This window comes from Acartia tonsa, chromosome 7 (assembly GCF_053477335.1).
Source record: "Acartia tonsa isolate MP-2025a chromosome 7, ASM5347733v1, whole genome shotgun sequence".
NCBI classification, from domain to species: Eukaryota; Metazoa; Arthropoda; class Copepoda; order Calanoida; family Acartiidae; genus Acartia; species Acartia tonsa.
The window spans coordinates 11260441-11273332 of record NC_137266.1 but is presented as its reverse complement, the minus strand read 5'-3'; the positions used below and the strand labels follow the sequence as shown (position 1 = coordinate 11273332).

Sequence of the window (12892 nt, the reverse complement as noted above, 5' to 3'; positions counted from 1 at the left end):
AAATTTCTTGTCGTTCATGATGGTAGGGTAAAGCGGGGCGAACTCGGTCTTTTTTTCGGTTTTTTGAACCTGCAAATCGTAAAAATCGATCAGGTCCTAAAAGGACGTAAACCTAGGACTTTGGGAAGTTTGTCAAAATTGATCTCTAAAACGGCACCGACTTTGCCCCGCCTTGAGGCGAAGTCGGTAGGGCATTTTCAAGCTTTGAAAAATCGATGACGTATTGATTTTATTACAGCATGCCCAAAAGGTAAAAGTTGCTAAATGTAATAAAGAGTATGCACAAAAATTTTTATTAAGATAGGTCAATTTTTTCTACCAAAAAAAATAATTTTTCCGAAGTACGCGAAATTTGACTTTTTTTTTCGAAAATTTTTTTGATAAAAAACATAAAAATACTACTAGAAAAAATAACTTTTTATGACTTTAAAGGCCTGATCCTTAAAATTCAGGCAATTTTGAATAGATTTGGCCAAAAAAAAAATTAGTTCTATTAGCAAAATTTCCTAAAAAAATCAAGTTGAAAAAAAGAGAAAAGTTTGGCAAAATCTGTGGTCGATTTTCCAGCTTCAAAAAACCTATGACATATTGATTTAATTACAGCATGCCCTAAAGGTTAAAGTTGCTTAATGTAATAAAGAGCATTCACAAAAAAAATTATGAAGATCGGACAATTTTTTCTACAAAAAAAAAATATTTTTTTTTTAAGTACGAGAAATTTGACTTTTTTTCTCGAAAATTTCACTTTTTTATATAAAATTGAAAAAGTTAGTATAAAAAGTGAAAAAACCGAATTCGCCCCGCTTCACTTTTAGTCGATTTAAGAAAAAACTATACAAGCTTTTTTAAAGTTTTAAACGGAAATGGATAGCCTATTAGATTCTTAATAAGTCCCCTGAAGACGTCTAAGCTCTAGCTCTTACCAGTTTTTGTCCAACTTACCGTTTTTCCGACCGAAGCAAAAAAAATCGAAAAAAAAAATTTTTGTCGTCCGACTTTAAGACCCAATAAGTACCCTAAAAATTCATCTCAGAAAAATTTCATTTTATACTTTTTTGTAGGCAATTTAATAAAGAACAAATTTGATTTTATGTTTTTTTCTGTCAGTCGATTAGAACATGGAGAAAAATGTCATTTAATGAAGGTGGTCAAAAAAATACCGACTTCACCTCAAAACCGAGATCGCCCCGCTTTACCCTATGTTTAATATGTTTTAATGTGTATAAAATTAAATATTTTTTTATTAGGTGCAAGAAGAACCCGGCGTCGTCCTTCTCCCCGTGCCGCAAGATCAACTCCCCAAAAGAGCCCATCAGCAAGTGCTACACGCTCCAAACTTGTAGACAAAACACCCACAGACGCAGAGCAAAGTCCTTCAACTAGGAGCAGATCAACAACCCTATCTACAAAATCGCAACGCGGGGCAGCAAGGGTTGTTAGGGCTGTCATTGATGAAAAAAGATCATCCCAGAAAGCTTCAACCCCATCTAAAACAGCCATTGTGGAATTGCCACGTGATACAACGCCGGAAAGCAAACCAACTGCCGAAACAAGATCATCAAGAAAGTCTAGAAATGAAGAAACTCCACAAAAAGATGCTACACCTGCTAGGTCTTCTGCCAGAAAGGCTACCAGTGCCACGCCTACGAGAGCAACTTCCAGAAAGGCAGTTATTGGCGAGTCACCTACTAGATATAGTTCAAGGAAAGCAAGTACTAGCGGCACACCTACAAAGGCAAGTGCAACCCCTACTAGAGCAAGTGCAAGGAAGGCAAGCGCCAGTGAAACACCCACAAGGGCCAGCGAGCGGAAAGCTAGCCCTACTCCGACTAGAGCAAGTGCTAGAAAGACAAGCGCAACCCCTACTAGAGCAAGTACAAGAAAAGCAAGCACTAGCGAAACACCTACAAGAGCAAGTGCAAGAAAAGCTAGTCCTACCCCTACTAGAGCAAGTGCTAGAAAGACAAGTGCAACCCCTACTAGATCAAGTGCTAGGAAGTCCAGCACTGGCGAAACACCTACAAGGGCCAGCGCGCGCAAAGCTAGCGCAACCCCATCACGATCAAGTGCTACCCCTACAAACAAAACACCTTCTAAAAAGACTGATGAAACGTTAAAAGCCACCAAAACGCCGGAAATAGTAACTGAATCCAGTAAAAAATCCGCCAACACTCCTGTAAGAAAATCCACAAGAAAATCAAGTGTCACACCATCGTCATCTGCCCTATTACGTCCTGCTTCGTCGAGAAGAAAAATAACAAGGTAAATTTGATAGTTTTTGCAGCTTAGTATTCAAATTATCAGTTTAAATATCTTTTTAGTTAGTCTTGAGGAGATTAAGCATAATTAATTAAATCCTATTCTCATCACCAAGCACGTTCGTATTAATGGCAGATAGTTCTTTGTTTGCGATTGTATAATGATTTTAGTTAAATATGACACTCAATGAAAAATAATTACTGTACCTTTAAATATACTAGCCTCTACGGCCCTAGAGTTAGGGAGGGTAGGATTGTCGAAATCTCCCCTTCCCAATTTTCTCCTTTATTACAGACAGACAGAAACACACACTTTCTGATACTTTATTATAAGGATAAAATCTTTATTTTTCATTGAGAGAAACGACACATAAATATTGTAAACCTGTTATAATTTTAAAATCATTTGAAGGCGAAGCACAATAGCTGTAAGTGTGCCTGTATCTGCGACAACACCCAGCACTCCTTCACGCAGGAGTAAGAGACTAGATGTTGGAACACCAAATCAAGATATGGATGTTGCAACACCCACCCGTAGCTCTAGAAAATCGGGTAAGACTTGAACATTTAGGAGTTTCTATACAATGTGCATGTTTAATTTATATAAATTAAAATATGGTAGTTTATTTTTCCCTATGCGGGATGTCTCTAACCCTGCGGTGGCTATACTTTTTAAATTCACCAAAAACTAATTATACAATTAAAAAGGGGGTGGGGGGGTAAAAAATTTGTAGTACGGGAACATTTTTCCATTTTTTAGGGTGTTTAATAATAACTATTTTGGTGATCTGGCGACCCTCGCCGATTTGGCGATCCTAAATTTTTTTGAAGAATCCACCTCTGTTTAAATATCTAAAGATTTATATTTTCCCCTGATTTAGCCACCAAGAAGCAGGAGACAGTAGAGGAGACAAAAGCCAAGCATGCTAAAAGAAACCTCAATGAACAATCTCCTGAAGATTTAGTGCTCCAACTTCCTCCAGGTAGTTTAAATATGTTTCGAGATATGTAGCGAGAGTGTAAATATGTTCAAATGTAAAAAAAAGTTTACAGGACGATTGAAAATGAAAACCCTAGTTTTGAAATATATATTTTGCCTGTACATACTAATTTAATCAAACTAAAATGTCCAGGTACTCCTACACGACGAAGCTCCAGAATTGATTCAGCCTCGCCTAGCAGTACACCTGGAGGCAGACGCAGCACCAGAAAGAATCAGGTACATAAAATTTCCATAGTAAAGTGCAAAGAATATTTTTAGAAGTCTAGAAAATGTTCTATTAAACTACTTTTAAAACCTAAATGGAAGGATTGTAAGTCAATGTGGAAGATTCGGCTGATCAATCTACCGACCCTCTATTAATTGTTTGTTATATTATTTATCAATTGTTAATTTTTTATGTTGCCATCCTTGTTGTGTAGGTATAGAAACTAAAGCTTTTCAAATTCTTAATTACTTGTTCTACATATAATCTTTTACTACCCTTAGAAAATTCTAACACATGTAATTTACCAGGCAACTGAAGAGGAGCAGGGAACACCCGGCAAGAAAACGCCAGCATCTGCAGCAAAAAGCAGCACGAAAAAGGCAGGAAATGAACTGGCCACTGAAAATACCCCAGCCAGGCGTGCCTCAAGGAGACTTTCAGGTACTAGAATATAAGTGACTGACAAGGATTTGGCATTTATACTCCAGAATAACAGTTAGCTTCATAGATTTGATTTACAGCTTACTATTTACTTTTTAAAAAACATATCCTGGAATATAAAGTAGAAGCTAAGTTTATTTTTGTCTGTAGCCTAAGATTTCGATAACTTGTAAATCGATGGTGTTAAGGGAATTCTTCTTCAGGGGTGTATATTCTGCATAAGATTTATTTTTTTTCCCCGGCTACAAATTTTTTATTTTTTTTTCCCCCCTAGTTTTTTCTCCAAGTAGGGGGGAAAATGAAAAAATATTTAAAGAACTCTATATTTTATTTATTTTATCCCTCATACCACACATTTTTTTAGTTTTTTTCTCCAAGGAGGGGGGGAAATGGAAAAAATGTTTTCAGTTTTCTTAATTTTTACATTTTTTTTCCCTCCAACCACTTATTTTTTATTTCCCCCCCCCCCCTTAGCCGGGGATCCCATGCAGAATATACACCCCTGCATGGGTCCAAGGATAGTTTTAGGCTATTCATTTTAAGATTAAAGTCTTTGGCGATTTGCTGATTATCCTAGCTCTTTGAATACAGATACCCTGAATGCTAGGGGAGCATCCGCCTGTTGTAAAAAAGATAGAGAGTTGTTCATTGCTTTATTGTCAACCCAAATTTTTTTTAAAAAGTTAACTTTCTTTAATTTTTACTCATTCTTTTTAATAACATGCTCCTATCCTCTTCTGTTTAGGCACACCAATGAATATAGTGACAGCACCTGACGGAGGGGTGATAACTGGCTCTGGTAGGAGGGGCAGAACTACTCCCAGAGCTAAACAGAGACATTCAGCTGTTAGGAAAGAGGACGTGGAAAAGGCTTTAGGTAAGAAAAGAATATGGTTGGATGGATATATTTAAAGAAACAGACAACCAACTATACTAGTCGAATGTTTTATGTGGATAACATCCAACAGACAACAAAACTTAAATTGCATTGCCTTTGTCTAGAAGTCTTTACTGTGGGTTATTAAAAAGTTGCGCCTGTTAAAGAGTCATAATTCCTTCTCTAATTATTAGTAACCTTTTAACGTCTCTAGTATGATGAAAAGCAGACACACAAACTAATAACTGGTTTTCATTGGTTTAACTCAAGAAACGTTATCTTTATCTAATACTAATTATGCTATTAAACTCCGTACTTAAGTCAAACTGTCTATTTTCTTAATAAGGGAGGGAGGGTACAGTGGTCTGTTTATTACACTAGTCCCCAAAGTTGTCTTATCCGTTTGCTTAATAGCTTTTGGGACTTAAATTGAATTTTGATTGGTTCATTAAGTGGATTATCCTATTAATGTTTCAACTAATAGTTGTAATATACAAAAGTTGAAATTTTCTGCAACATCATTGGGGAAGTACATGAATATATCGGCCATTGTCTTATCCCTTTATATCCCTGTTTCCTAATACAATATTTGTTGCAGGATTAACAATCTTGGAACCTGTCCCAGAAGACCTGGAAGTTAACAAAGTATCATCTCTAGAAGATATCCCCGACGATGATCAGACAGGCGAGAAACCTAAAGGAAGAGGTAAAACATATTTTTTTTTCCATTATGGTTACGAAACCGCTGGATTAGAACTGGTTCACAGTTATACTGAAAAATCATGTGTACCATCATAATACAGACAATTTTCCGAGAATATTTTTTAAAATCATAAAATTAACACAAAACTGTTTTTTATCTTAAAATTTTTCATTTTATATTTGCGAAAAACCTATTCTTACACATATTGGACTTTCCCCGGGTATTTTTTGTGCAACCAGTACCACTCAAATTAGATACAATTTGAAGCAAAATTACACCTTGTAATTTTTTTGTAGGGTCCCAAAAGTAACTTTATTTTCATCAATTACAAAATCAAATTAACAATATTAAAATATGTTTAGGTAGGGGAAGAAGATCAACTGTTACAGTGGACGCATCAAGCGTATCAAGTTTAGCTGCTCCGGATAATAATCTTGAATCAGGTAGTGCAAGTAACTCTGACATTGGCTATATAAGGGCTAGAAAGAGGGTTCTTACAGTTTTAAAATTGTCTAAATTAGCCTAATCAATCTAGGCCGTATGTCTGTCTGTATGTACGTCTGACCGTGTAATTAACAAAAGAATTTCAACTTAGCTTAGCATGGCTTTAGCTATAACTAACAATGGTTCTTCTTTCAGTTTAAAAAGCATCAGTTTTCATTAAACTTCACATTTTGTTTATTCATTGGAATTATTCTTTTTTAAGGAGGTGCTAGTGCAACTGAGGACGGTGTTAGTGAAGCTGAATCTGAAACTGATTCTGTCAAACCTAAACGAGGTAAAACAGATTATACGTTGGTTTTCCTCAAAAAGATTGGTTGAGCACAGAAACCCCATATTTCGTGAGGTTTATGTAGTTTTTCTTTTGTTTGTTCATTAATTTTAATTTAGGTTAAGTTAGGTTATATTGGATACTTTGTATCCACGCAGGTTACGTAAGTTGGATTATTAAATAGATTTGTAGTAATAATTTCTCCCCTTTTATTACTGTAGAATTAGATATAGGGACACATCAATTTAATTAAAGAACTCAGAAGTTTGTACAGATTTCATACAATTCACAGTCTGGCTTCGAAACCGAATAATGTAATAATAGAACCGGTTCTCAGCTTTACTGAAAAAATCATGCGTATTTCAGATAACTTTCCATGAAAATTAAAATAGAAATGTTAACATTAATAAAAGTTTTGTTAGCCCTTAACGATCGTGGCTAACAATAATGGTTATTATCTTATAATTCTTCATTTTAGTTTCCGTGGAAAGCTGTCTATAATACGATTTGATAGCTAACTAGTACATATCCTTTCAATTAATCTTGAAACTAAAAAAGTTTTGCTTCCATGTATTTTATTAACAATCTTTTATTAGGACGTCCCAAGAGGTCAATCATCACCCTGAAGAGGGGGGAGGGGCTGTTGTTCAGTGAGGAGGGGCAGACAGAAGAGTTTGAGGGTCCTTCTCTTATAGAGGTAATTTATTCATGACTAGCAGCTACGCCCCTAGAGGCACATACAATGTTTTCTTTTTTAATATCTATGTTGAAGTCTATGTAAAAATCAGCTTTTTCTTATTCATGTTTCTATGACCATAGCGCCGCCTAGCGGCATGGGCATTTAATTATTTATTGGTATCTTTTGACAATTTTTCTTGGTAGGGGGTTGGAATCCTCCCCCCCCCCCCCAAAAAAAAAAAAGCTATAAGTCATCTAGATACCAATTACGTATTATTCAAGTGATTTATTGATAATACAAGCAAATATTCAGCTGTTAATATTAAACATTTATATAATCAATATATCATTTAGGTATTAAAAAGTCAGATGCCAAAGACCAAGTATGTAGCACGGAAGAAAAGGTCGACAGTAAGAAGATTAAAATAAATCAGCAACATTCTTCATTAATATAACAGCGGTCATAGTTTCAGTAGTAGTGACAATATTTAGTTTTTTTTTGATGGTATTGGGTAAATGGCAAAATAAACATAGAACGAATGAAAATTGTTAAAAATTTCTGTTTGAAATTGTCGCATAAGAAAAATATTTACACGTACAAAAAAAAACATTTACCCAATATAAAAAATATATGATTATTATTTTTATGTAAAACAACTAAGACTTTTTTCATGTATAATTATTGTATGTACTTAAATTAAGTTTAAGTTTTATAAAAAATAATTTTGAACTTGAGTTTGTTATTTATCGCGTCTTATTATAGACAGCTTTCAGTGGATATTAAAATGAAAAGTATAAAATTTAAACCAGTTTTTGTAGACCCGAGGGGCCGAAGGTTCGGGCTAACAAAACAGGCATTATATATATGATTTTATTTTAATATTCGTAAAAAATTGTCTATTCATGATTTTTCAGTATGGCTAAAAACCGGTTCTAATTCAGCGGATATTAATCGGTTTTGAAACCATCCTGGAAAAAAAATATTTTTTTTTCTCTAGGTATTATTTTGACTTTTTAAGAAAAGATTCATTCTGTTAAGCATAGTGATAGTAATTTGGTGAAAATTAAATACTTTAAATCGAATGCCATTATAAAGTAAAAACATCATTATTTTCTTTTACGAACTTTTTTTTAGATGAAAACACCTGTGAAAAATAAAATTGTTGTATTTGAAAATTATGTGAAATTATAATGAAATATATAACATTTTTTTAGTTTTTTTGTTCTTTATTAGTTTTTAGAATTTTATAATGATAAAAATTTATTGCTAAAAACGTCCCTATCAAGTGTTTTAGGATTAACTTTAAAGCTGTAGCTGTTAGAACTTAAACCATAAGTAAACACAACAAAGTTGGAGGGAGGGAATCTAAGTTATGATACCGTAAAACAAAGTGCTTAGTACATTTAGAAAACATTTAGTGAGCTCGATAAATCCTGTTTTTTTTTAACTGGTATTTGGAAGCTGAATAGATCTCATTTCAACCTACTCCCCTAAAACCTGTTTTTATACATGAATTTTAACTTTATTAAGAGGGGGGGGGGGGCTTAGGTTGCACGAAAAATTTAAGTTGGAGAATGTACTGAAATAGACTTCGGCTGCTTACTGGAAAATTCTTGCATTGAGAGATTACCACTATATTTCCAATATACCCTCGTTACTTTTGATTTTGCATGCTTTAGTAGTTAGAACTTAATTTTCAGATAAAAGATGTTCTAGAGTATCTCTAAAATGCCAGTGTTAAAGGAACCTTATCATAGGTTCCTAGGTGACTATTATGGTTCTACCTTACTGCCCAGCAAGTATAAAATAAAGGTATTTACCAGTTATAAAAATAAATGGACACGACTAAATATTTGTCTAGTCGAATTCGTGGAAATAATACCTATACATTTGAAACCTTTAACACGAGAAGGTATAATTTTTAAATATTGAATTAAAAAATTAGTAAGAAAATATCCATTAGATTATAAGCTATAAAATAGATATTTATCGCATCGTAAAACAGCTCTACGCGTATAGGTAGTAAAATAATAATTGTAAGTAAAATAATAATCTTAAGAATTTTATTTTTAAAGAAAATTGTCCATAATATGATACGATACATGATCTTTCAGTACTGATTCTAATTCAGCGGATATTAATCGATTTCGAAGACATTCTGGAAATGTAAATATTGTTTCCATATAATTTGAAAAATTGGGACTTTGCAACTTAAAATAGAAACTAATCCTCTATCGCGTTAAACCGTGCAGTTTTGTAATTTTAAACCATAACCGGGGGGGGGGGAGTTGTGCACTTACAGGAAATGAGCCCAGAACTTATTATTTTTGTATTTTGGGGTGTGTTTTACCTCATTAGCCCCTGGAAGGAAAGAGTCAAAATTCAATTTTCAAAGTTTTACAGGTAGATCCAATAATATAAAGCCCATACAGCCAGGGAGAATTTTATACTGAATTTCATTTCCTATAAGTGTTCAACCAAACCCTCCCCCCCCCCCCCAACTCTAAAGTACAATGTATGAAGGGGGGGGGGGGTTAATGCAACCATCTCGTAATCAATGTATAAATGGCACTTAGAATTCGAATTTCGATCTAAAATTCTGCATGAGTAATCCTTGGTAGGTCTATTTTCCCTAAATCGAACAAAAAAAGTTGAAAAAGTAACGGCTAACGGCTCAGCCGTTTTTTGGCTATTTTTAGGGCAAATCTGTCATAAATTACGTAGGAATGAACTTTTTGAAACATATCTTTGCTTTAAATCATGTGAAATGATACAAAAACAACATTTTCAGATTTCTAGTACCAGCAACTACCGGCTAGAACCGTTTGAAAACATTTTGGAGCAGAAAATAGTATTATGTGGAGATGGGTTTCGTGATGATTTGCATTGAAAATAGCCCAAAAAATGGCTAAACTGCTGTGTCGCCAGCTGTTAGCCGTTATTTTTCCAACTTTTTGTTCGATTTAGGGAAAATAGATCTACCAAGGTTTTCTCATGCAAAATTTCAGATCGAAATTCGAATTCTAAGTGCCATTTATATATTGATTACGAGATGGTTGCATTTACCCCCTCCCCCCTTTTATATATATTGTGTAGGACATTGGTACAGCAAGTACAAGTGTACTCAAGTCATGTCCAAGAAAAATTACTGTGGAAATTTCCCATGGCAAAATATTTTTCTACAGGTACACACTTTTAGAAATGCTTTGTATTGGTCTTATGCAGCTTTTCAGGCTGAGTGGCACTACTGAAACTGTGTAGCGTTTATGAACTCCTCTCAATGTATAATTAGCAAGGATGTCTGTCTGTCTGTCCGTCCCTTAAGATCTCGGTAACCACCGAACCGATCGGATTCTACTCTTCAGGGTATATACCTATTGGTCCTGTGGTGGTTTTAAGCTATTTTCTTGGGGGGTGGGACACTCCCAACCCCCCAAAAAATGAAAAATCCCCCCCCCAAAAAAAAAAAAATAATAATTCAGGGGAAACCACTTAACATAATGATAAATTATGGGCAGCATGACCAGAATTTTTTTATAATTTTTTTTTCAAAAAATTACCTCATGGGCAAAGCTCCTAGACGCTAGGGGCAAAGCCGTTAGTCTTTAATACAAAGTAGAACGATGTCTGTCTGTCCGTCTGAAGCCGAAGCTCTTGGTAACCGATTTCACTTTACCAACTCCTTGGGGAATATTATATGGTCCTGTGGTGGTTTTAAGCTATGTTTTCACAAATTACAAAAGTAGGTAAACAATAATGTTCCAACAGAAAATTCTTTTTAAAAATATCAGCTGGGCGGTCAATTTGGAGAAACTTTTATCCGGAGTTTCAATTTACCAAAAAATCTAAATAGGAGGTGGGAACTTCCCATTACCTCTTGGGACAAAGCCACTGGTTCTAAATAAAATGCTGAATGTAAAGCCAACTAATGAGACGAATGTTTTTCTCGTTTTCATTTGAATCCGGTGGATACGAACCGGTTCTCATCCATACGAAAAAACTATGTCTAGCATCGTATTATATCCAGCTTTCTACGAATATAAAAATGTACAATCATAAGATTAAAACCAGTTTTTTAGCCCCGAGGTGCCGAAGGCTAAAAAAATGTTTTTAATCTTATAATTGTACATTCTATATCCGCGAAAAGCCGTTTATAATACGATGCGAGAAATAACTAATAAATCATTCACTACAAGATACTTAAGTTTACTAGTCAGCAACCTAAATCCTAATATGAATGTTATATTTTTTAGCGATGAAGGTGGTCTTCTTGAATCTCAAAAGGTTCAAAATATAGTCAACATATCAACGCTTGGCGTTAAACGGTAAGAAATGCCTTTCTTTATTATTTTACATAGCCTGTCCTGCCGTTATGTTTTTGAGAAAACATGATTTCCTCGGCTGCTATTTGAAATAGACTTCTGATTGTATTTGTAAATATATGGATATAACCCTTTTTCAACTGTCCGTAGGTCATACTGCTTAAGACAAATGTGTATTTTATAGAGGTTTTGTGATTTTCTATCATTCTTATATTTTTATTGCCACTGAACATTATTTCTATAACTTATTTGATCCTTTCATGATATTTTTGTGCTTGGCTCATTATAATAATGGATTTATTATTTCTTGGATAGTACACCAGATTTTCATGCTCTCTAATAAAGTGAACTCTGTAGCGGGCTAAAAATAAAGATCATCCCCTCCCCTTTTACTGAATGAATTGCGACCAATTTCAATGAGACGGAAAATAACAAGCTATGATTTTAACGACAATTTTTCTCCTGTCACAATATCCACATATATTTTACATCCATTAACTTTGTTTACTATTTACAGGAAAGGACTTATGGTATGTGTCATCAAAGAAGTTATTAATAAATTTCAGGTTATTTCAATCCTTATAAAAAAGTAAAAGAATGTTTGTCTGTCCTGCCGTTATGAACGGAAAGATCTCGCTAACCGCTTAACTGAAATGGTTCTCCTTTACAGGGCAGCTTCTCATAGGTCCTGGACGGTTTATAACTATTTTGGGGAGGGGTACCAACACCCTCCCAAGAGAAATCGTCACTAGAAAAAAGAAAACACTCCCCCAAAAAAATTCAAACTTTTCTATTTAAAACTACAATTGAAAATATTTTTTTATAATTTTTTTAGCTGAAACGTTCTTATCACAAAATCCTGACTTAATTTCAACTTTTATTTAATTTTAGGAATCTGCTTATGTACATGTTTTGGAACTACAGGATCATACAAAAGTAAGTATACTATAAATCATTTTATATTCGAAGCTACTTCTCAATTAGAAATGTCTATACGACTTTCAGTGCGTCTATTAGATTTTCTCTGTACTGTTTATAACAGCTGAATTGTTTTGTGATGTTTTCCATTTCACATTTGCAGGGACGATTTTCTTCGAAAATAGTTATAAACCCTCCCAGGACCTATGAGAAGCCACCCTATAAAGGAATAAAAAGTGCAACCTCCACCGAAAAAAATTCGAATAGAATTAATTTTAGAGTAGCTACATTTTTAAAAAATGTTTTAAATATCTTAATGATGTCTAAGCTAATTTCGCTCATTTTAACTAAAAATTAAAATAACAAATATATAAAAGTTATAAGTATATGAATATTTTAATTTAATCATCAAACATGTTTTTGATTTGTAACATATAAAACATTTTATTAACACACATTAGTTAGCTGTTTTTATTTTTGTGATGATCATACAAGTTTAAAGAGTTATTGTACTATCATCTTATAAATCCTATTATATAAAGTAGTAAGGTTTTTTGTCTGTAGCTTGAGATTTCTATAAATACTGAGCCGATTGACCTCTCCATTTTATAGAAGCTTCTTATAGGTCTCTGATGGTTTTAGGCTATTTAGTTCCTATATCTAAGTTTGGTTTTAGGCTATTTTCTACTCTAACTTTTAAAATCTAACTCCTAG

The 12892-nt window shown here is 33.9% G+C and overlaps 2 protein-coding genes across 2 annotated transcripts in view; both read left to right on the top strand.

The window, feature by feature from the left end:
* The window catches only part of LOC145324827 (uncharacterized), a 67213-nt gene extending 59062 nt beyond the window's left edge, over nucleotides 1–8151 (top strand). The window contains exons 61-71 of the mRNA XM_080167503.1: nucleotides 1248–2262; nucleotides 2671–2810; nucleotides 3140–3241; nucleotides 3392–3477; nucleotides 3775–3907; nucleotides 4653–4784; nucleotides 5383–5490; nucleotides 5850–5930; nucleotides 6194–6265; nucleotides 6856–6956; nucleotides 7292–8151. Coding sequence (XP_080023629.1) covers nucleotides 1248–2262; nucleotides 2671–2810; nucleotides 3140–3241; nucleotides 3392–3477; nucleotides 3775–3907; nucleotides 4653–4784; nucleotides 5383–5490; nucleotides 5850–5930; nucleotides 6194–6265; nucleotides 6856–6956; nucleotides 7292–7366 — 2045 coding nt within the window. The 3' untranslated portion in view covers nucleotides 7367–8151. The remainder of the gene's footprint in view (nucleotides 1–1247; nucleotides 2263–2670; nucleotides 2811–3139; nucleotides 3242–3391; nucleotides 3478–3774; nucleotides 3908–4652; nucleotides 4785–5382; nucleotides 5491–5849; nucleotides 5931–6193; nucleotides 6266–6855; nucleotides 6957–7291) is intronic.
* Nucleotides 8152–8619: 468 nt separating this feature from the next.
* Nucleotides 8620–12892, top strand: part of plx (PTB_TBC1D1_like and TBC domain-containing protein plx) — a 72369-nt gene continuing 68096 nt past the window's right edge. The window contains exons 1-5 of the mRNA XM_080167485.1: nucleotides 8620–8750; nucleotides 10035–10123; nucleotides 11192–11263; nucleotides 11778–11826; nucleotides 12152–12196. Coding sequence (XP_080023611.1) covers nucleotides 8667–8750; nucleotides 10035–10123; nucleotides 11192–11263; nucleotides 11778–11826; nucleotides 12152–12196 — 339 coding nt within the window. The 5' untranslated portion in view covers nucleotides 8620–8666. The remainder of the gene's footprint in view (nucleotides 8751–10034; nucleotides 10124–11191; nucleotides 11264–11777; nucleotides 11827–12151; nucleotides 12197–12892) is intronic.